The 24,912-nt window shown below is 41.1% G+C and overlaps 1 protein-coding gene across 7 annotated transcripts in view; it reads left to right on the forward strand.

Annotated features, from left to right (window-relative positions):
• pard3bb (par-3 family cell polarity regulator beta b) overlaps nucleotides 1-24,912 on the forward strand; it is a 251,581-nt gene that overhangs the window by 124,350 nt on the left and 102,319 nt on the right. For all 7 annotated transcript variants that reach the window (XM_047815106.1, XM_047815108.1, XM_047815109.1 and 4 more), the window contains exons 12-16: nucleotides 3,011-3,196; nucleotides 9,500-9,670; nucleotides 14,766-14,898; nucleotides 21,137-21,230; nucleotides 22,145-22,254. In XM_047815106.1, the coding sequence (XP_047671062.1) occupies nucleotides 3,011-3,196; nucleotides 9,500-9,670; nucleotides 14,766-14,898; nucleotides 21,137-21,230; nucleotides 22,145-22,254 (694 nt within the window). The remainder of the gene's footprint in view (nucleotides 1-3,010; nucleotides 3,197-9,499; nucleotides 9,671-14,765; nucleotides 14,899-21,136; nucleotides 21,231-22,144; nucleotides 22,255-24,912) is intronic.

The raw sequence follows: 24,912 nt of genomic DNA on the forward strand, positions 1-24,912 counted from the left end.
CCCAACCGGGCTCCCTTTCTCACGCCTCATCTTAATTAAATGTCACATGGGCTTTTAATCTACAGCCTTTGAAATGCTCACAGAGTCACCAGCAAGATGAATCATGTGTATAAATGTCTAAATTATTGACCTGAAGTTTGCTTATCTAGGCATTTAACAGTTTAGCGTGGAATGAGGACGTGTCCATTGCCTTTTATGTGCAGCACGGTTGTTTGTGCAAGAAATAACATCCTTATTTGTGCTGCTCAATAATACAGGGAGGTAGTTGAGATGTTTTTAATAGTGTTTTTTTTTTTTTTTTAATGGATTTCAGAGTGCAGGCTGACGAATGGCATGATAAGTTTAACAGGAAGTGATCAGATGCTTTGGAGCAGAGATAGAACTCATGGAAACTTGCTCTTGAATGGACGCCAATTGCAAGAATGGAGGTTTTTGCTCTTCACGTAATAAAAGACAGCTTTGCTCAGCGTGATGCTGGTAAAATATTGCATTTTGGATGTTTGATTTGGACACGTTTGCCCAGTAAATCTTTCTTCAGAGCCGGTGCGGTTCCCCAAAATGGACCTCCTGGCTCTCGACTAGTGAATTCCGGGAGAAGCTGGTCCCTGTGCCACGCCGCAGGGCTGCAGGGTCTGAATTTGAGCTGAAATGTGTGCTAGCCACGAAACATTTTATCTTTACTTGCGGTACGTCATGTGCTTTCGGCACTGAGCCATGGTTTAAAGTGGTTAGAGTTATAACCCCCTTATTTGGACATGTTACGCATCACTAAAATGGGGCATACGGCAACATAAGCCTCTGTGTGTGTGTGTGTGTGTGTGTGTGTGTGTGTGTGTGTGTGTGTGTGTGTGTGTGTGTGTGTGTGTGTGTGTGTGTGTGTGTTGGGAGGAAACTTTGAAAAGCTTTGTTTCTTGTGGTCATTGTAGTCCACTCAGTCATGAAGGCCATGGAGGACCACTGACATAGTCACTCCCTCGAGACACATCTTACTTCTCCTGACTGTCCTCTGGGAGCCTGCAGGGGGTCTCTAAGTCTCTTCAGAGCCATGCATTACCAAATAGAGCGTCTGTTGTCCATACACGTCAGAGAGAGAGAGGGAGGAAAAAGGGAGGGGACAGAGGAAAGAAACATAAAGAGGGAGATTTCCTGTCTCAAACAGCTGTGTATGTGTTCGTCACTAAACCTTCAGAATGTCATTTGTTCTTGTACCTATGGATATGCTGATCCATCTGCTCCTGCTGATGACTCCATGTGTCTCGTTCTTCATTAAGACGCTCTCCTCACCACAGGAGCAGATGCTGGCTATACAGATTAGACACCGGCTGCGTTCGGCATAACCATCACTTACTCAGCGTACTAGTTTGAATGACTGTTTATTGCGAGCAGCAGTGAGAACTTTACCAGAAAGCGGGATAGCAATGGGGGGGATATTTGAGTTTAAACGGAGCTCTTGTTGTGGCTTTCAGATCATCTTTACCAATTGTGAAGAAAAGATGCCACAGTTTTACCCCTTTTCTGGGCTAACACATGTCTCCTGAACAAACACTTGCTGATAAACAAAGCAGAAATCTGTGGACTTAGATGTGGCATGGCGTGAGGTCCTGACAGGCTTGCTTTTCTCTGTTCACAGAGAGAGGCATGAAAATTGACTCCTCAGCGGTCCATCTTAGTTAGAGATCCCGGGTGGTCTCAGATCCCATTCCTCGTCACCCCGCCATCCCCATGGGAAGCTCACAACCTTGTGGGATTTTTTTTGTTTGGTTTATAATGTCTTGTACCATACATAAACAAAGCATGACATTTTATTATATGTTGAACTGCTTTATGACTGTGACATTGAGGTTTAAGGACAATCCAAACAACTACATTTTTCCACAAGGTCTCTCTCTCTCTCTCTCTCTCTCTCTCTCTCTCTCTCTCTCTCTCTCTCTCTCTCTCTCTCTCTCTCTCCTATTAATAAAACACAGCTATCCTCCTCCCTCCTGTGTCCCACCGCCATGTCTGCCATGTTTCTGCTCAGTATGTGTTTGTGACGGAGCACGAGACAGTACAGCTAAGACATTCTAAACCCACAATCCCAGAGTAAACAGTGATAAACCAGGCCTTGCTGACCCACACACTCTGTGTCGTAGCCCTTTTTCACTGCCCTGCTTATCCTTCTATTCCTCCCTCAATATTTACTGCTGGCAAATCTTCATACTGCTTAAAGGCAGCCTCTAATTTGGATATACACATCTTATCCTCCAGACTGAGACTTTCTGCCTGACATTAAGAAGCCCCGGACGTGTAGCAGAGTTTGATGTGCTGCTGAAACAGTGGCACTTTTACTGACTTCATTATCTTTGTATCCAGCTTGTGCATGCTAGCTCTTTCCCTGTTACTGTATAGATCAACTACGGGCTTTCATATGTTTGTTTTATGGCTATTTCCTCTTTTCCCTTCCTTTCACTCTCTTATTCTACTTTCCACTTTTGGAAAATAAGTACGAGTGCAGTACAGTCGCACACTCGCTCATTACTGCTTGGTTTCCCTAGCGACAAAAGATTGTGTTTTCACTGTGCCCATGGAATAATGGACATTTTTCTTCCTCCTCTTTCTCGCTTTCATTTTCCTTTTTTTTTTCTCCCTCTCATTTTGAAAGAAAATTTCTCTAAAAAGATGTACAGGTCATTTTAAGAGCATTATGGTGAAAAAATGGAATAAAAAAAAAAAATAGAAGCAAAAACAGGAGGGGGAAATCCAGCAGGGCTCAGTGAGCACTGGGGCCTCTATAATGGAGAATGGATTATGGCTCTAAATGACCCCGGAGATTTCAGAATAGGCCGCCTTTCAGAAAGGGAGCATGAAAAGGTTGTGCTATTCTCTGGTAAAATAGGTTACTTTTATGTTCAAATGGAATGACCTCTCTCTCTCTCTCTCTCTCTCTCTCTCTCTCTCTCTCTCTCTCTCTCTCTCTCTCTCTCTTCCCCCCTTCTACCTAATGCGCTCTCCATCTTTCTTTCTCTTTTAGAAAGAGGAACCTGTGCGTGCTGCTTTGCCCGAGGAAGGGAAGGAGCAGCTGATGTTTGAGGTTCCTCTGAACGACTCCGGCTCAGCTGGCCTGGGTGTCAGCCTTAAAGGCAACAAGTCTCGTGAGACCGGTGAAGACCTGGGCATCTTCATCAAGTCCATCATCCATGGTGGAGCTGCTTACAAGGTACAGCAGCTGAACTGTTGTTCAGTGTTTGTGTTAAGATTTCTGATTTACATGGCTGTTCATTACCTAATGATTGATAAGTAAATTTCCTATCCTGCCCGATTGGTCTCTGACTGAACAGTCGTTAGGTTTAATAATGCATTATTAGAGATGTGACTGCCCATTGTGACATGCAGCCATGACCATGGATAAAAGAAATGGATGTTGGACCTGTAACAAAAAGCACAGCTACATGTCAGCTACATTAATGAAGATAGCTGAACTCTGAGCCCTCAGGTTAAACAGGACCTCTTAGAGGAGACCGTCAATAGCCTAATGTTATTTACATAATGTAAAGTTGCAGCTGGCATCTTCCCTTGACCTCTGATCTCAATGGCCCTTGAATTTGACCTTCTTAAGGAGTCAGAGAGGCTGTCAGCAGGGTGCTGTGTGGACATGGGGCTATGCTAGACGACAGAGTGCTGTGAAGTAGACTTCTCATTCACACGACAGCAATGTTTAGCTCTCTTGTTTTTCATCCTTCTATTTTCAAACACTATGGGGTTGTATGGGCCAAAGGACAATTGTTTATACCAGGCCTGTCATGGTTTTGATTGTGGTTTTTCATTGTTATCATTGTTTAACAAACATTACTGTCAGCAAGTGCCTTATTTATTTTTTTGTATTTTTGTATCTATCTGTATTTTTTATCTATTTGCTTGTATAGAGGTGTTCGGCAGACTGTAAATCGGCTAGTAGTATCCTTATATTTATTTTATTTTTATACAACTAACCAAATGAGAGTTATGGGCCTTGCTGAAGGGCTCAGTAGTGGCAGCTTGGTTGAACTGGGATTCAACCCCATGACCTTCTGAACAGTGGGCCAACGCCTTATCCACTAAGCTACCACATCTTGCACCTAGTTTAACTCACCCACCTTGTTCACCAAAATCACATTCACCTACATTAAAACATCCCAGGAAAACAGTTTTGGACTGGAGTACTGCAATTCACTGCTGGCAGGTCTACCTTTGAATGCAATTTGTCCTCTGCAAATCATCCAAAATGCAGATGCACAACATGTTTTCAAACTGCCTAAGTCTTCACATACCACGTCACTGCCACAATCCCTCCATTGGCTTCCGGTAGCTGCACGCATCAGATTCAAAACACTGATGCTGGCCTACAAAGCCAAAAATGGTCCAGCTCCCTCTTACCTCAAAGCCCTTATCACTCCTCGCACAACACCTTGCACCGTCAGATCTACCAGCACTGCACGACTGGTCCTACCATCGGTTGTATTATTCACTAAAGATGGCAGTACGTTATCATCATTTTGTGTTTTCGCTCGCTGTGAAGGTGTGCGTACAAAACAAATGAAGATAAGGCGGGGCTACGTCAAGACACATTTAAATGCAAAGATCGGGTTGTCCGATCTCGTTCGCAAAAAAGGTCTCTGTGAGTGCAGGTTTTGATTCTATTAAGCAGGAACTCCATCTGATGCCACCTGTTTCATCAGTTGATCTGGGCTTTCAGTAGACTCAGGTTGGTTGGAATGAAAATCTGCATCCACACCGGCCCTTTCCTAATGAGATGGGAAAACCCTGACAGAGATCATTTATAGAGCTCGTCCATTCAGCATGTATCAAAATCTCAAACCAGGAAAGTTTCTGGCTTTATTCATCATTTAGATAAGATTGAATAAAAATGATGGCAAACAAGTGGTTTAGCCTCATCTTAGAGCTACAGAGCATTCACAATCAATTCCATTGTAAGTTGGACAAAAACAAGGTAGATGTCTTAGGTTATCTTAAGCAGCTGTGGATATTGAGACACGCAAATAATTACCAGCAGTTAACAACAAGAGAGCCGTGTCCTTCCTATAGTATCTGATCGCTCATCTTTGTTGTGCTTTGAAATGCTCAGTGTAAACTGGCTTAAAGTAAGAATTTGATTGAGCTTTAAGCTAAGACGTCAGAATCACTGCAGTAAATGCCACCCAAGGCGCTGTCGCGTGTCAGTACACCCCACCTCTCCCTTCATATGGAAATAACGGCTCTGTCGGTACAAAGTGGATTTGCCTCCTTATCTGGAGGCGGGCTAAGACACGTTCACTCTGCTCTTCTGTCTTTTTGTCTCCTACAGGACCTGCCGTCCATTTCCATTTCTGCCATTTGGTACATGTGCTTATCCACAGTGACATAAAGTAGTGCTTTGAAGTCCTGATACAGTACTTCACTAGGGCTGAGAATTAGAACACATTCGGTCTATTGGGATGGTAATACAGTAAGAAAAGCACACAGACAATGGAATTTATTTCCTTCTATATTGTGTGTGGTGTTTGATGTTATGGTTGTAGTTGTGTGTTTGTCAGTGTGAATTATAGTTAGTCTCGATAGTCCTGACATGGCAATAAATATATTTGTGTATCTATTTATATGTTTATATACAAGTTCTGTACTTACTACAAGGTGTAAGGGTTAGAATTAGGTGTAAACTAATACATACACATAGTTACATACATGGTTTATACACATGGTGTATACACTGTATGTATCCATGTCTATAGCAGAAATACAACCGCGAGTCTGTTAGTATATACGCCAGCGAATCATTTCTGTTAGGTGTAGCTGCATCTTGTTTTAACGTGATATGAGGCACACTTTTATTTGATCTGTAATAACAACTCCTTTGAGAACAATGTATAATAGTTCATTACACTGGAGTTTCCTAGTAGGAGATATTTGTGTTAAGGAGGATTCTCTGATCTCAACACTGTAACGGACATTTGTTTAGAGATATGGGATTTATTTTGTGTGTGTCTCTGTGTGTGTCATTGATTATTCTCTCTCAATGAAGAAGAAAAGAACTGCTGGTGAGGAGGCTGTTTATAGCTGCCATAATGTTACAACAACATGCCTGGTTATGTTTTATTCCTTACTCATCGTGGTGTAATACACATCCACATTGTTGTTCATTTTATTTGAATATAACAGGAAAAAGACCATGCTAGAATATCTGGGTTGTATTAATACCCTCTTTTAACTTATTATAACATTTTGGATGTCAGTCATCAGGTAAAATTGTGAACAGTCGTAACTAAAACCAAATACACTGACGCTGTGTCAACATTCACTTTTAGCAAATCAAGGCTGATATTTATTTACTGTCTTAATTTAAAAGCATTGATGGTATTGATCATTAGTATCTGATTTCTTGATTAGTTCCCCTACCAAAGTCTCCTTGTGAGAAGTTTGCTCAATACAGGCTTGAATCCATCCTGAGTGTCCATATGTGCAGTTAGGTAGGGGGGGAATGTCACACCTTTTTTTTTCCCTTCATCATCCTCCTTATGTTAAATCCATGTGAAGAGAGGATCTAAAAATACCCAATTATCAAGGATGAGGTGTGTGTGTGTGTGTGCGTGTGTGAGAGAGAGCATGTCTGTACGTCTGCAGTTTTATACGTGTGAGAGTTTACACGTAAAACTGAGAGCTTCTTTGTGTATAAATGAAGGAGGCTCTCGGTGAGTCTCAGCAGGTCTGGAGTCAAGGCACCTCGGTGATGCCAGAAGCACTTAATAACTTTAAAGGTGCCCTTTCACTCCCTGAGCTCTCATATCAGCCAGGGCAGCAGTCAGACTGCTGTAGCAAGGAGAGGTAGAGAAGTGTCTTCTCTCTCTCTCTCTCTCTCTCTCTCTCTCTCTCTCTCTCTCTCTCTCTCTCTCTCTCTCTCTCTCTCTCTCTGTCTGTCTGTCTCTCTCTCTCTCTCTCTCTCTCTGTCTGTCTGTCTGTCTGTCTGTGTGTCTTCTCTCTATCTGTCTGTCTATCTATCTCTATGTCTCTCTCTCTCTGTCTGTCTGTCTGTCTGTCTCTGTCTGTGTGTCTTCTCTCTCTCTGTCTGTCTATCTATCTCTATGTCTCTCTCTGTCTGTCTGTCTGTCTGTCTGTCTGTCTGTCTGTCTGTGTGTCTTCTCTCTCTCTGTCTGTCTGTCTATCTCTCTCTCTCTCTCTCCCCCACCCATGTTTTAATCAATGTAGAAACCATCTTAACACCTTTATTTATGTATTTATTTAAGTCACCATGAATTTTAATATGTGACTTCTGTAAATAGTGTTGAAAAAAGTAAAAAAAAGTCTGTCTCTCTCTCTCTCTGTTTCTCTCTTTCTCTCTCTCTCTGTATCTCTCTCTCTCTGTCTGTCTGTTTCTGTCTCTCTCTCTCTGTGTCTGTCTCTCTCTCTCTTGCTCTGTCTCTCTCTGTCTCTCTGTCTGTTTCTGTCTCTCTCTCTGTGTCTCTGTCTCTCTCTCTCTCTCTTGCTCTGTCTCTCTCTCTCTCTCTCTCTCTCTCTCTCTCTCTCTCTCTCTCTCTCTCTCTCTCTCTCTCTCTCTCTCTCTCTCTCTCTGTGTGTGTGTGTGTGTGTACGTACTAAAAGGCCTGTTGTTCCTAATGTAGCCCCTGATGACACTATGCTGTAATTACAGAGCCAGAGTTAGTGCTAGCTTCAGCGCATTAACACTAATTAAAAACTCTCTGTGCCCATGCTAATTAGCTGGAAGTGTCCCGAGCCTGTGGGTGGGATGTGTCTTCTCCCTAGACTCATGATGGAGAAAGAGCGAGCAAGCAGTCAGGGTGCTACCATAACTTGCAGATTTATTGGTACAGCCACTAACGTCGATTAGGTTGTTCAGGGATTTTTGAACATGTCGCAAAACTGTCCTGTGTCTTCAGAACCCCTGTATACTGTACTTTACTTAACCTTTTACTAAATATAAAGTAATTACACTACAGGCTAGGATCAGCTGTCCTGAAGCCCTTAATCTCTCCTGATATAAAGTATTTTGTCATTTAAGTCCGAGAACAAATCACATCAATATCAGAATTTGCATCTGATTGCGTTTGGTATTTAAAAAGATTTGACACATTTTCCATCCTGAACCAATTGTGAGCTATTTTATTCTTTAAATAGATGTAAACGTTTATTTTCAGGCACGTGACCACGGGAATGTTGTTGTCCTCAAGCATAATATTGGTTAAGAAGGTGGACAGAATTATTTTGATGAATCTCTTATCAGAACATTTCATCTTTCATTATCATCAACATATCAGACTTTCAAGTTTCCAAGCTTTTTTTGGGCAATGTAGGAATAATTCTGGACTGAAAATGTGGATTGAGAATGACTACTTGTGGTTCAGTTAGGAGTCAGAGTCTTCTTTTTAAATGCCTGTTTTTAAGGCTCTTATTTTGTCTGTTTTTGTTAGATCAGATTAGTCATTTCCTTTTGTAGAAATCACTTTAATATAATGGTATGTAGCTTATTTGTACACTAGTATAGAAGGTGCTGCGGCTCTCTCTGGTGCTGCTGGTGTACGTGGGTGTGTGTGTGTGTTGGGGTGTTTCAGCGCGATGTACTGGTGTCCTGCTGGGTCTTTTTTGCTTAATGAGCCATGTGCTGCAGGCTCGGTAGTGTTTTCACACCCGAGGGGCGTTTCGCTGTTGTCCACTTGCGACTATGAATCCTCACACACATCACAGCTACTGGTCAGATCACACCCTTTCCCTTTGTTTTATATTTGCACTTTATTTGGTCATTTTAAAGTGAGAGAGTGACAAAAAACAGCGCAAGGTTGAGAATCGCAGCCGAGGTAGGGGATGTGTGATAATATGGGTCTGATTTCTGACTGTTTGACAATACGAGCTTGTCTTGTGCCCTGGTGTCAGGAGGACCGATCTGCTCAGCCAGAGGCCACTGTAATGATCTTCACCATCTCCAGCCAAGCAGCTACATTCACACAGCTACACCTCATTTAGCCTTGACATGTCCATCAAGACACACCGTTAATGAACAAGGTTATGGGTCATCGAGCCTGGGACTCGGTGTGTCTGTGTGTACTTGTGTGCATGGCTGTTCCTGTACATAATTGAGTTATGGCTGTATCTCATTAAGACACATTTATATTGTACATTTGTATTTGAATCTCATGCATACAATCAGTTATCAGCAGCAGTGCTTGATTTCAGCTATTGAATTACTTACAACATGGAAATGAAGGTGAATGTTTCCAAATTATGAATAAAACAAACAACATGCTTTTGGCGAATACTGCTTTATCCCTAACGTTGTCTACTTTTCTACAATAGCACAGCCTGAGGGAATTTATTCTGGACTTATTTAATTTTTTATACCACATCAATGTTTATTATTAATAACAGAATTTGTAACAGTTAATAGTTAGCACTTTAAGTTAATAAGAGACCTCTCCGGGACTGTTGAACACTGCTGATGAGGGGTTTTGTGTTTTTGTCTGCCTTTTTGTCTGTACAGGACGGTCGCCTGCGTGTCAACGATCAGCTACTTGCCGTGAATGGGGAGTCGCTCTTGGGAAAGTCCAACCACGAGGCCATGGAGACGCTGCGCAGGTCCATGTCCATGGAGGGGAACCTCCGAGGGATGATCCAGCTTGTTGTCCTCCGAGCCTTTCTGCACTCCCACCAGGTAGGTCTGTGAGTGCCACTAACTTGGCCGCCTCACCTCACAATACTTACTCATCCTCTTTCTGTGCTTTTCTTGCTCCTCTGTGAAGTGCCTGCCACTCCATTGAGCAGTTCAGTCACAGGTGTTGATTATTCATAGTTTGAGTGCCTTTTCCTCGCTGTGTGCGGAGGTTCTCCTTGACTGAGGTCAGAGCTACGCCTCCAGGGGAAGCAGTATCACTGCACAGAGGCACAAAGGAAGTTTTGTGAGCTTATCAGCCGTCATTGTGTGTCTTTTTCTGCTGAAGCCCATGCTCGAGTATGTGTGCGGCTGCAGAATCGAATAAAGGAGGGGACATTGGAGTGTTAGTGCTGCGTGTCAGTGGGATTTGAAAGGTGGGATGAATACCGTGATGTGCAAAGCCACACGCACCTCCGACTTGACTCTGGCTTCTTCTTTTGTTGTTTCTTTCTCTCCGGACTCAACCTTGCTGCCGATCTCTATGTTCTGCTGCTGCTTCTTCGCCCACACATGAATACTAACCAGCGGTGCTGTTTGATCCATTAAGCCCAGAGTTTAACACATTCCCACTCTGAGGGCACTGTGCAATGCAGTTTGCCTCACTCAGGCTATGCACACAGACACACACACACACACACACACACACACACACACCAATGACAATAACACTTTATAGTATACACTACTGCTTTATTACAATTAACCCATTTAATCCCAGATGTTTTCTTAACGATATAAACTTTGACTGAGTAAATAACTGATGTTAATATATTAACTATATGCGACATGCAAACTACATGCTTTTTCAAAATATTTGAACATCATAGTGTGCATGTAGACACCACCCCATGGACACCAGCTAGCTCAGACAGCTGGAAGCTGTGGAAGTGGAGAAGAGGTGCGATATAGCGGATTTTGCACCTTCTTAGGAAAAACACTAGGAATGAGCATACAGTAACATTTCAACTAAATGGACATTCAGTTGTGATGTGCAAAAGATAAGATGTTGCCCTGTCATTAAGGGATTTAAGGTATTATGTAACAGTGATGAAATAACAGTGATATTTTTCATTTTCCCTAGGCAGATTTCTGTATTTATAGTGAGCCGTGCCTGGTTTCAGTCCTGGCCTTTCCAGTCATAGCATCTCTGCTGTGATGCAGATAGAAATGTGGCTGTACAATCTTATTAAAATCAATAACGGCCCTTTATATCTTCCAAATGTGGTAGTTGGATCTGTATATAGCATGCACAGATAGTATTGATTTTGCTAGCATTATATTTTTGAGGTGAGTGCTTGAAGTAAACGACTCTGGTTATGTGACCAGTTCCACCACTCTGATGTTTGAGAGAACTATTTCAAAATTGGGACCCTAAGTATTAAATGGCTTAGGAACATTTTACTGGTAAAATATAATAGGATATATTTTAGGAAGCTGCATGTGGAAAACTTTAGATTAAAGGAAAGTGTTGCCTATAGTATTAGAATAAACTGGAATCTGATTCTTGGCTCTGCTTGGAGGCAGGGAATTTTTCTAAAGCCCCTGAGGCAGTAAGAGAAATGTTTTGGACAGACACCTCACCACCCCTCCACTTTCACCTCATCATCAGTTCTCCTGAGCTTGTGGAGATTATTTCCAGCTGAGCGTTAAAACCTGTCTTCCTCCCTCTGCATCTGTCTCAGAGGACACCCATATGCTCATCTCAGGACTTTACAAACATGCAGTCACAATCAAAACCTGGATACACTTTCCCCAAACACTCCCTCCAGCTGCTCCTAAATAGTGTGTAATTAAGCTGGACATTGAAGCTGCCCTTGTGGCCAAAGGAGTGATGCTTACTGCAGACCTGCTCTGCAAATCTGGAACTTTTACTAAAATTAATGCTTTATGGTCTGGTATGGAGCAAAGACCTCAGTGTGGTGTAGCCAGGAGGCAGGAGAAGACTGCGCCGACGGGATGCTGTCGGCCCCCTGTGTATAGAACGGATGTGGGCTCGGAAGATAGTATCGTGGGTAGCACTGTGTGGGTGAAAATAATGGATGGAAGCAGCTGAAAAAAATCATGTCTGTGTGCACGCCTGTGCTCGTACGTGTGTGGTGACTTTCCCGAGACCACAGTAGTGGTATGTCACAGCATTGCATCATGTAGGATGGACAGACTAAGCATGAGTTCAGCCTGCAGAGAGAGGATCATTACTGACCAAAAGTAACCAGTAATAAGATCTTGTTTAGAAATTGTCTTTTTAATCTTACCTGAATCTGTGGAGTAATGTTTTAAATTATTCTGAATTAAAAAAAGGAATAATCAATCATTTAAACAATGTACAAGAACTTTTTTTAATCGATGCCAAACCTTCTAAAGATCCACGGCACGTCATGAATCACGAAAGTGAATAGCACTTAATGCTCTTTTTATTACCCTGATTAACTGTGACTGAAATTCACTTTTGCACTGACACAGGTGCTGGTTTGAAGTTAACACTAGTCTATACTGTATGAGCTGCCGTAGCCCAACTCCATAATGGCTTTACCTTGGCAACATTCACCACATTAGATGACAATAAGATGTTTTTTCTGCCTGTGTTTTTCTGGGCTTCTTCTGGTTCTCCAATTTTGTTTCGCTGTCCAGAAACAAACCAGGCTCGAGACCTTAAGTTGCTCCTACAGAAGGTGTGAACGAGTGTGCAAAGGTTCAGACGCCAGACAGCATTTAAGCTACTGTATATTATGTGATAAATAAAGAAAAAGAAATTCCAGTCAGAGATGCCCGTATTTATGTATTTGTACGCAAGTATTAGAATCTGTTTTGGAGCTATCGTTAAGGGTTCTCCAGAGTGCTACCCTGCTTTGGTGAAATTCAGTGCTCCAAAACATTTTTTTGTCTATTGACCCAGCTTCACTAATTATAAGAGCTTTTCTAAACACATCAAAGAGTAACACTTTCCTCCGAGTTTTATAATTACCTCTCCGAATGAAAAGTAACAGTAGGGGGGGGGGCAAAGAAAGTGCCAGAGAGAACCTAAGTTACAGCCCATGACAATACATAATATGAAAAGTAAGTTGTTGTTTTTCCCCCAATAATGCCGCCACCACCACCTGAAAAAAAAATCTAGCAGCCAGATGTGATTGCGTCCTTTTTAGTAGCACCAGTTAAATACCTGTGTGATGATCTCATTACAGTGTAGGCACTAATGAGTAGAGGCCCAGGGGGAAGCTGGAGGAGCTGGAAGCCCAAGCCCTCCCTCCTCCACTCCTCCCAGTCAGAGGGCAGAGCTGCCCAGTGTGTGCCAGTGCTGCAGGGGGCGAGTGGACCTGCCAGCATGCTTCTGTTTTACACAGCACCATGAATTGCGCCTTTTGTTATGCTGATTAAGACAGAATTAGAGACTGTTGTGGCTTGTACTGCTGGATCCTGGAGCTGTACACACACACACACACACACACACACACACACACACACACACACACACACACACACACACACAGGGATGGCACAGGCCATGGAAACTGTACTAGGATACTGTTCATTCAGTTTCTTGACAGCTTCTCTCTCCCCCTCTCTCTCTCACACACACACTCACTCTCACACTTTTGGCTGTCTTTCATTCTTTCTCCTTTTTTTCCCATCCTGTTTTCTTGCTTGTCTTTCAGTAAAGGAAGTGAAGCCCTCATACAGAAACAGATGGATTAAAAGACACATTTTAAAACCCTCTCATGCAGCATAATTCACCAGCAGAGCTTAACAGCAGTTTGATGAGCACACCAGTTCTGCATGGAAATGTCCTGAGGTCTTTTGCAGTGCTCCTGCTTTCTTGCTGTCTCAGCCTGTGTCTATAGATGCTGTATGTCATTTCTGGGAAGCTCTTACAAGCTTCAGAACTCCCTGGTCTTTGTAAATTTTCGATCTTGTGCCACTGCAACAGCAGCGGCACATTTTCCGTTCTTGCCTTTATCCCCTTATTCCTTTGCTTTCCACATACTGGCCTGATTTGATGTACACTTTTGACACTTACCCTCAGCTCTTAAACTCCCTGGCTGATGCTCCTGCATTTCCTGACTTGTAAATTCATGCTCCGTGTTTTCAAGATCCCCCATCGATTCCTTGCCGTCATCTCATTTCAGGGCCAGCACCGGCTCTCTTCTTTCATACAGTACCTATCTACTCATTCACACTGTGCTTCCCTGTGGACTTGATTTCTGTAGTGTTAAAGTTACAGCCTGTCCATCTTGCTCCTATACGGTGTAGGAAATGTAAATGTAGGTCTTCGGGAGCTTAGAGCCTGGTGATTCATGGTTTTCTGTGTTGCACGATGCCAGTGTGATTATTATACAGAATTTAGTCCACGGTTGTTGTTTTTTCTATCATAGTTTTTCATGTCTGACCTTAATCTAGGTAAATGTTATGCCTAGACTACATAACCTCGGGCTACTGTATGTGAGAGATGTGTTGTCAGTCACATAGGAGAAAACAGGAAACTCTTGAAATGACAAAAAAATGAAATATTGTACCAGAGTTTTCTCACTTGGTCATGAAACACACCGGAAGAAGGAGAACCGCCTTCAGTGCCAACACCAGACCGTCCGTCAACTACAGCTACTAAGTATATAGCCTGTATAAGTGCCTGTCATTTGCTTTTTAATGAGCCACAATTAACTATTTGCAGGCAGCTTGCTCCATCTTTGTACAAGCTGTTATACGGGACATTCGATGAGAGTGCGGATACCGCTTCAGGTTTTTTTTTTAAATCCGACTCTCCTGTTCACATTTTTCATTGTGTACGTTAACCCCAGGGCAGGATAACAAAAAGGCTTTCCCTTCAATTTCAGAATTAAATCTGTTTACATCAGAAGCCATGAAATAAATTTTAATAGCTAAAACCTGATCCTAAAACCTCAACACTTCTTGTTTTAGGTTTTCGGCCAAACACGAGCGCGCTCCTTGACGGTACGGCTTTCTTCATCTCTTTGCGTTATTGAATTGCTAAGGAATGCTGATGCAGTTTTAGCTCACTTAGGTCTCAGATTTGCTTGTTCCGCACCTGCAGTTCAGAAACATGATCAATACATTGACTAAGCTCTTCACTCTTTGCTTGCAGGAGTACCCAGACTCACGGAGAATCCTCAATCGATCCTTTGATAGCTGCCTGGGCCAAGCTTCGCTCCTCAACCAATCAGAGAGTCCTGTGCCGCCCCATATGGTGATGAACAATGTCTTTGAGCGATCTGTGGGTGAGTGAGAGAGCCTGTGGTGTCTGTCATGTCACAAATTACAATTCAAATTCATTCAAATTATTGCCAATATTTTGCAGTTAAATATTATCCATGGCTTCTTTCAGTTTCTGTACATTTACACGCACTACTCTCGAACGTTTCAAATAGACTGAGGTATAACAAGAAATTCGGAGCCTCCTGTCTGAATGTTACTCCGAATTTCTTGTACAGTACTTTCTGTCCCTGAAGAAAACCTACCATAATAACACGTCATATTAATGCAGTCTTAGACTACTTAAAATGTTGCTGTTTAGTTATACTGTTTATATATTACAGCAAATATAATAACACACGCAAAGCAATTTTCACTCCTTTTTGTCAGTCTGCCATGTAATTAAATTAAAGCATATTAATAATCATCCACTACTTTGGATTTTCCCGTTAAGGGGTCCTCTACTCTCGCACCATCATATCCTCTTTTAACACATCCATATATCTCCTCTTTGGCCTCTTTTGACCTCTTACCTGGCAGCTCCATCTCCAACATCCTTCTACCAATATAACCATCTTCCTTCTCTGTACATGTCCAAACCATCTCAATCTGTCCTCTCTGACCTTGTCTCTAAAACAGCCATCATGAGCTGTCCCTCTGATGTGCTTGTTCCTATTCCTGTCCATCCTCAACGCTCCTAAAGAGAACCTCAACATCCTCATCTCTGCTACCTCCATCTCTGCCTCATGTCATTTCGTCACTGCTACAGTCTCTAACCCATACAGCAGAGCTGGTGTCAGTACTGTCTTATACACCTTTCCTACACTTTTCTCCACCCAATAATAATAATGATGATGATAATAATAATATTATTAATAATAATAATAATAATAATATACCCTTTCTACATTAGACAAACCAATTAAAACTAGACAGCTGCAGTCCTAGAATGTCAGTAATAAATGTTTCGAGTGCTAAGTGACTCATAATCTAGCCAAGTACCTCTGAGTAATTTGGTTAGCCCTCTTGTGAGGATACCAGGAGTACTGGACCTCGATACTGGAGTAGGGACTAGAACCTGTGGAGTTTCAACCATAGTAATAAAGTGCGTGGTTTTATTTATTACATTGTCTCTCAAATTATAGAATACCTGTGTGTATCAAACACTGTATTTATGAAACTATTAATCCTAAAGTAGCACTTTATATTATGTGAAGTGTAAACATTTCAACTTATTCAAACCCACACTCCCTCATCTGTAATCCAGCCTCTTCATCATGAACTGAGAGTCTACAGAGATTAAAAAAAAACAAAAAACACTATTTCAGGAGACATTATGCTAAAATACTAACACGCTGGCTTCTAGATTCAGTAGTAAACAAGAGCAGTTTTTTATGCTGTTATTTTATGTAACACCTCACGATATGCTGCTGAACGTCTGAGTGGATCATGTAAACACTGTCTATCAGTTGCTTTAGACGATGCCGATCTGGGACTGAATTTGTTGTACCTCAAATAATCATGATGTTCATCATGCAATGGGAAATAAACCCAGGAACTCAACCAGAGCATTGTCTGGAATCAAAATAGTAGCTGTATCTTCTCCTTTTTTGTGATACCGTCTCACGTTCTGCAGTGTCGGAGATGTGTAATGTCAACGCCAGTACAGTAAGCGTGTCATACAAGTTAGTTTGTCTTCTCTTTATCTCCCTTATGCCTCGACATTCTCCCACACATGTTTAAAAATACAGGAATTCGGGGCACATTTGCGATTCTTTTCATGTAAAATGGCGACGACTGTAGTGTGTCGCGTGAACCATCCCTTCAGATGAACATTAAAGAGAAGTAATCCTCCTCTAGGATTTCAGCTGCACCACAAGCAGGGTTCAAATAGAGCGCTGCACTGTTCTGTTTCCTAAAATCCACCATTGGCTTTGGCGTACACATCTACTTTACCTCATTTCTCATTTAGATTTGTAGAACAACGTACTGAGCAACATCACAAATTTCTTCCATGTCTCTCTGCCTTTTCACAGCCTTCTTTTCTTCTGCCTATTGCTTATGTATCACTGCTGATTTCACAATTTATAAATATATGATTTTTGCAAATATTATTTCCCTCTCTCTCTCTCGCTCTCTCTTTCTCGCTCTCTCCCTCTCTCTCTCTCTCTCTCTCTCTCTCTCTGCCTACAAGCCAGCTGGGAATACTGCAAGGTACGACCTTCTCATGACTAAAGTAGAAATAAACGCATCCTTCTTCTTTTGTGCTGTGTTTACTTCATGTGTTGTTTTGCATTTCCTGTTCCTGACCTTGCGATCATTATGGGGTTTTTTTTTCTTTTTTCTTTTTCTTTTCCCTCCCTCTTAAAATCTAGGCTTTGTGGAGAAGCACATTTTAATAATGTGGTCTGCTACATGTAAAATAACAAACAATTTGAACTGCATAATACTCTGTTCAAAAGCACAGCAAGGGTTTGCTTCCACAGGCTTTAGCTGTCTGCTAATACAGTATGAGCAAGGACAATTATTTACAGCTTTTACTGTAAAGGAAGGACACTGCATATATATGAGGAGAAGTGTGTGCTGTTTTAAATATCTAAATGGACACAAAGACTGAATACATGCATGGATGTGTGAATATTTTAGTAAGGGCTTGCTGTGTCGGACCATGATGCATTCATGTCATAAATTAATGTAAATAGGAAAATAATAGAAATAGGAAATAGGAAAAAATTAAAGTATTAAATATTAAAGTACATTTTATTTATATATATATATATATATATATATATATATATATATATATACATGTACTGTGTATATATGTGTGTAAACACGTGTGTGTGTTTTTATATATAATATAATTATTTATTTGGTTTTTTTTTTGTTTTTTTTTTAAAAAGTCGTGTTAATGTAAAACAAGCTCCTCTGTCTTTGATGACTCTTCCATGGAGGAAAACGTACCACTGTTACAAAGCTCCAACAGTCAAGACTTCTTTTGTAAGAGTTAAATAACCCCTCCTTTTAGAAAACTTTACCATATCCACCACTACATTATACTTTTAGTTTGTTTACAATTAGATTATTTTAAGCATCTACTATACAAGTCAGTCTGAATGAGTTGGTTTATTTTGTTGTTGTTGTTGAAGCTATAACATATTTGTCCAAGTGCATTAATATCAACCTGTTATTTATGTGACAGCCAGAACTACAGGCTGAGCTGCTGTTAGACTACATTAATCACAACTACAACTGTGGTATAAATAAGCAGTAGCAAAACCCTTGGGATGAAAAGAAGACGGTAAAATGTTAAGTATAGCAGCAAAATGTTTCATCTGTTTCACATATTTTCCTTCATCTTCAAGTAACAAAACAATCAAATCATTTGCCATATTATTAAGAAGTTCAGCAACGAGAAATTGAACTTCCTTTTCTACAGAGAGGAGAGTGCCTTACTCGGGTTAACAGATACTCACTCAGGGTTAACAGATATCTCAAGGTATCGCCATCAGATAGATATCTAGACTTGGTCATTATGTGTTATATGATACATACAGTATGCATTTATCCAGAAGGTTTTAATAATTCTGTGTCTAAAAAACGTATATTACTGATAGGTCTAGATTTGTACATCTTTTAATCCACTTGGGTCCTGATTTAAAAAAAAAAAAATCAGGCAGTGGAGATGAAAGTGTCGTGTTGTGCATCGAATCCTCCAGCATAAACACCTCTCTGTCACAGAACTCTGTCCTCCACAGTAGTAAAACCCTTCACACCAGCAGTGTTCATGTTGCAAAAGGGTTTTGATGAGGAGTTTTACAGTGTTTCTGCTTCGCTAAAGGTTTGGGTGGTTTAGGATTAATAACCCTGCTTCAGCTCGAAGAGCCATTGATCCATCATTTTCTGAGGAAACGTCTTATTCCAGTCCTGCTATTTCACATTTCTGCTGATAAATAACTGTGTTTGTGCGATGCGTGTGTGGTGGCGAGTGTTCGGAATACAGAGTAGTTTGAAGAGACCCGCCGTTTCACTCACTTTAACATCAGTTCATCTTTATTGAAAGTTCTGTTTGAGTGTGTACGAGTGTGTGGGGCTGATGAATCACCCTCACCCTCACAAACAGATGAGAGAGGTACTAATACTAATAAACAGTCATCTCCGTGCCGGATCATGAGTAATGATGACTGGTTGGCCTGTGCGGAGCAGCCTGATCTATTCGTTTGTCAAGCGCGATTTCCAGCCCCATGGTGCCAAAGCACAGCTACTCCATCACAGAGACAGAGAGAGCAGCTCACTTTCCCTGGTACACACACACCACACAAGTGAAGACGAGCCTCAGCCTGATTTTCACATTATGCCAGCGTATCTTCTACATACTGCTCTGATCAGAACATTTTCTATATAGTTTATAGATTTTCTTTTTTAAAGTGCGACTGAAATGACTTTAAGAGCTTAAAACATTAAACTTTTTCCTCCAGCTTGGTAGAAGTATTTATGGTTGAGATGGATAGAAGCCTTTATTTGTCACACAGATTAAAGCACATCCCTACTGGAGGTTGGTGTCAGCCATGATGCCCCTGGAGCATGTCGCCCTTGGGGCAGTGAGGGTTAAGGGCCCAACAGTTGCAGCTTGGCAGTGCTGGGGCTTGAACCCCGATCCTCAACCCTGAGCCTTAACTGCTTGAACCATGAACTATTACAGTATTACAGACGTATAAGTATGATGACAGTATGCATGATTAACATCAAAATTCCCTCATTTGTCACCCAATTTGGTCATTTTCCAAGCCTGATCCCCCCAGCCAGCTCTGCACATCATACAATAGCTACAAACAGGTGAGGATGAAGGCTAACACGTGCCTCCTCCTAGACTTGTCACAAGTTCTTCCTCATTCATGTGCTCCCGGATGCCTGTGATTTGGCTAGTATTGCTGTGATTGACAGGGGAGAGAGTATACTGTACCAATCCTCCCACTCACAGAGCATGGCCAATTTTGTTCTGTAGGCCCCCGGCCACGGATGGTCTTTCGGAGCTCCTGCAGTCGCTGACTGTAAAATAGCTCCATTGCGAATGTGATGAAAAAACTTTAATGCCAAGAGCAGTACTAAAGAAGAATGTGGACGTTTATACATTGAGATGTTAATGTTATAAACTGTAAAATTAAAACATTTACAAAACCTTCTCAAGATTTTTTAGTCTATTTATTTATTTATTTATTTATTTGTTTGTTTGTTTATTTATTTATTTATAGATGTTTTTTTTTTATTTATATACAAAAAGCCACAAGGCTTGTGCAGAAGCACTATAAGACCAGTTTAGATTTCCTAGGGACTCGCCTGATCGTAGCAGAAAGCACTTATCTGGCATTAGTCACTACTAAAATGTGATTTTCTCAGCTCATTGTTTAAGTTAATGTAGACAGCATGCTAAGCGTCTAGGAATTCGAGGCATTTGTTGTCTTTACGTGTTGTTGTACTCCAGACAAAGGCTCCCCGCTTTGACTTGAGCTCTACACTGTTCATTTTTATGAGCTTTAATCACCCCTTTCTCATGTCTAGTTATCACCGTACAAGGCCTCTGTCACAAATTGGTTTAAATCTCACTCAGATCATGCTGTGGCCATGAGTGAAACTGAGACACCTACGCAAACAGAAACAAAACGGATTATGCTGAATGCTGTCTCTTTGTCTAGTAAGCTAAAGGCCAGGAGGTGTAAAGCTTCCCTGTTGCTGGGGAGAGTGGAGCAGTTGGACATAATCAGTTTAGGCAAATAGGACTCAAGCTGAGCCCTCAGTCTGGATATCTTTCTCTTAACTACTTTACTGTTTGTCATTTCCTCCCTGTGTTCATTTTCCTATTTATTATCGTCCACATGTCTGCCCTGGGCCAATGTGCAGGCTTACTAATAAACACATTGTTTAGGCACTCGCTCCCACCCCGACTTCCCCCACCCCGACACCCGCACCCCATTTTAACTATGTTCACTGAGAGGTAAGAAATCCACGTCATCTTCTGCACTACTGCCATTATCCTGAGCGTGAGTGATCATTAAAACGCGAGTGGCGATTGCACCATGTCACAGCTGATAATAGGCTCAGTCTCTGGGCGTCTCTCAGAGCAGCGGCCACACCGTCACCTCTCACTGCTCCGCTACTGACCCCAACAGCCAGCGCTCAAATTAAGCTGCATAATGTCCCTCAGACAGCTCGGTGAACAACTCTAATGATGGGTTTTTTCTCCTTCTCTCTTTCTTTCCTTCACAGTTTCAAATGGGGGTTATGGTGAAGAGCTAGCATTCAGTCCTTATAGGCAGAATGGAGACCTGAATGGAGGCTTGAACCATCAGCCCCATCAGAGGTAATTTTATTCAGTGTCCTTATTGTGTGGTGGGTTTTATGTTTGTTTTTAATGGTTTTATGAAACTCATTCAGACTGTATACTCTCCCCAGCGTACGTCTTTTGTACATATACAGTAACATGTCTACATCTTTTACATGTCTGTACTGTATTGTACACATACAGTAACATGTCTAAATGTTTATATAGTGTAGTTTAAAAAGTTTTTACCTAAAAGCTCATTATGGTTTAATTATGCACTGTGAATTTATTTTAAAGTTGCACTAGTACAATATATGTACAGCAGGTGTAAAAGAAACATACTAATGGTACAAAAGATGAGTATTGTTGGAACGTACGTTTCTCTAGCCGTATAGAAAAAAGTCTAATAAAAGTCTTTCTTAAGGGCTATTTGGATAGGTAAAGGATATTAGCTTCTGAAAGAGGTTGTACCTAGACCCCTGACTGATGGGGAAATACTCTCCTGTAGCATTCTAGTTAGAACATTTCCCCTCAGGTATAACTTTAATAACCTTTTAGAGCTTTTTTTTTTTCCCTTATGGATTGCTAATCCGAAAGCGTGCGGATTTAAACTTTTATTTTGAAATCTAATGATAGTGCACATGGCCAAGGAATATTTCTAACACAAATCACCAGTTTTCTGTATACTAACAAGTTTAACAGTTTAGCAGCCCCTCGTCTACAAACGTGATGAAAACACAACAGGGCTCAGTTCCACCAGACTAAATGCAGCATGATGGAAAACATCTTAAGAGATCCTTTAGATAATCTTCTGTATTATTTTATTAGATATACTTATCAGGATTACTAACATGCAGCTGTTTTGTATTAGCTTCATGTACATAGAAAGCATTTATCTTAATCCGCCTTTAATATCATGCTTTTGTGTTTCTGTGCTTCTCCGTGTGGCTCAGTCTGGAGTGGGAATCAGGCCCTTGCTCAGCTGAAAGCTCTCTGATGTCTCCAGCTCCTCAGGTTATGATGGAGCATCATCACATCAAATCTTCAAAAAGCATGGATCTGGGTAAGAAACCGGACAAAAAAAAAAAACAACCTGCATAAACACACAGTGCCCTACAGAATTATTAATGAGCTGAAATAACTGTATATAATCAACACCATACGGTTACATGAGTATCACGTAATGCAGTGTGAGCTTGTTTTCATGCAGGGTGCCAATAATTCTATTCTATTCTGTAGCTGCTAGAAAGCATTGCTTGATCGAAATAAAGTAAGATAGTCACACACACACACACACAAGCTGCAACTAACATTTATTGTTGTTCTATATGCTCCTGCATGTGTGGCGGTCTTTTGTCTAACAGGACATGATGATATTGAGTAAAAGAGCAGGGATCTGTTCTCTCAGTACACGATCAGTGTCACTATGTGTATGTGTCTCACCAGTGACCGCACACTAGTGCGCTTGTGTGTGCAAACCTTCATGAGCAGCCACCTCTCTTGCTGAAAGCCCCTCATCCATCTCTCTCTTTTTTTTCTCTTTTTGATTTCCCAAAGAGAATAAGGATGCAGAAGCACTTAGCCTTCTCCAGCAATCTCTTTTTGATATGAAATGGCAACTCACCAGACTAAGTGCATGTCAGGAAACAGATCAATGCTCATGCTTTCCGTAATGCAATTAATCTGTGTTCCGAGTTTAAATCTCGCTCCAAAAATCTAATAAAAGAGGCCTCTTTCCTAGATGCATCACACTCGGACGCAAACTAAATCTGTGTCACATGATGGCATTTTAACAAACACTTGTGAATGTATTAGGGCCCTTTATTTAATCTAGGACTGATGGGGTGGCTCTCTGGTGACCGTGGCTGCTGTCGCCGTTGCCATGGCGTCTTGTACGTCGGGCAGCGCAATCAGCCCCTCGTTCTAATTTCTGTCTGCATGAAAACCTACTGAAATTCCATTCAGGGTGCAGGTATGAAATTTGAGGTTTTCAATATGAGCCCGACGGTATTAATAAAACATAAGCAGTTTCGTAGTTTATGAATAATAGAATGTTTGAATTGTGTTTTAATTGAATTTTTTGGCAGCACTCGTATATTCAGAACCACATGGGCACTGTAAGGGGAGAATAAAAAAATAAAAAAAACCTGGAGGAAATCCCCACAGACGTGCATGCTTATTACTGTAAACGTGTAGAGGAAAAGCTACTCCATACGTGCCATTGTTTGTACTCTAGAGGTTTTTTATGGAATGAAGTTTTAAGAACAAAGAGCTATGAATCTTTGTCTCATGGCCTGCGAGCATCCCTGAAAGTAATGCAATGTTCTTAAATGTGATCAAAGTGATACTTTTTTTCATCATCCAGCAGTTTATTTATTCCGTTATACTTACGACTTATTATTTCATTTAACGCACAGTTATGTGCTTGATTCCATTCAGCTACAAGACACAATTAAACGATTACTACGATTTCTTTTATTTCCCTTGCACTACTGTAAAGGAATTAAAACCGTGTTCAAAGTTTTTAGTATTATGTTTGATCAAATATTTTACCTCTTTAGTCATATTTTTTTGTTTTGTTTATATTAACTTGAGTAGAAAATAAGAGGAATAACTTAATGGTACTTATAGAGTTAAATGTAAGTGATAACAGGAAAGAGTTTGTTTTATTTCACAGCATGATTTAAATGAGCCTTAGACGTATGACATCATTCTTAGTGATGTTTCTCTCTCTCTCTCTTCAGTCACGGTGACACTAGTCATTCGCACACGTGTGATCTCGTGTACAGTATGTGGAAGTGAGCAGATAGCTCTTACCTCTGTGAGTGTGTGTTTGTGTGTGTGTGAGTTAGCCCTGCTCTGTGTTAAGTTACCCACACTATGAGTAGGTCTTCTGGCTTCATGTGTCTCAAGGAACAGTGTGTTAGCCTTCATCCAATCTGGTTGCTAGATGATGTATTATAGGAGAGTGTTGGGTGGTGACCGGGACTTGGCAGGTGACCAAAATGTAGAGAAAATGTTAAAAATCCAAAGAATAAATGAATAAAATAGTAACATTAGTCCTTCTTATTGGAAATGCAGGATGAAGTCTATTCCTGTGACCGGTTTTGTAACCGTATGTCCTTCACTGATTGTTACTCGTTAATAAAAAGTGACTAAAACAGCAGTTAGGCGACATAGGGATAAGTATTGAGTATAGAAATGTTCAATGTTTAATAGAATTAATGATGTGTCTAAAGACCCACATGCCAAATAGCCAACAAATCAACAAATCATCTGTAGATGATCAGCATCCTGTCGAGAGACGAGGGGGGAGGGGGGGGGGTGTTATGGTTGTTGGTTTTTAGAACATTTGAATGCCTGATTTGTGACCTACATGTGCTCTAGCATCATGAATTTATTTCTCATTTGCATTACAGCTCTGCTGTCTTTAGTTTGTGATATAACAGATGCAGCCATTAAAGAAAAAGTATGTTCCTCCTGGTTTCATTTCACCCAACAACGTTCCAGTAGTCTTGCTGTGCCTGGTCTGACCGGAGTTTCTGACACGCTTTGACAAAAACGGGCTTCCCTGGTTGCCATCCCAGTCATTTGCCTACTCATTGCACTGGTGGTGTGGTGTGTTTACATTTGCAGCCTTTGGTAGACGCGCTTATCCAGCATACAAAAGTGCTTTGAAATTGAGTTCAAAATAATCACAGACTAAGAAACAGCAAGAAGA

This window comes from Tachysurus fulvidraco, chromosome 6 (assembly GCF_022655615.1).
Source record: "Tachysurus fulvidraco isolate hzauxx_2018 chromosome 6, HZAU_PFXX_2.0, whole genome shotgun sequence".
NCBI lineage: Eukaryota > Metazoa > Chordata > Actinopteri > Siluriformes > Bagridae > Tachysurus > Tachysurus fulvidraco.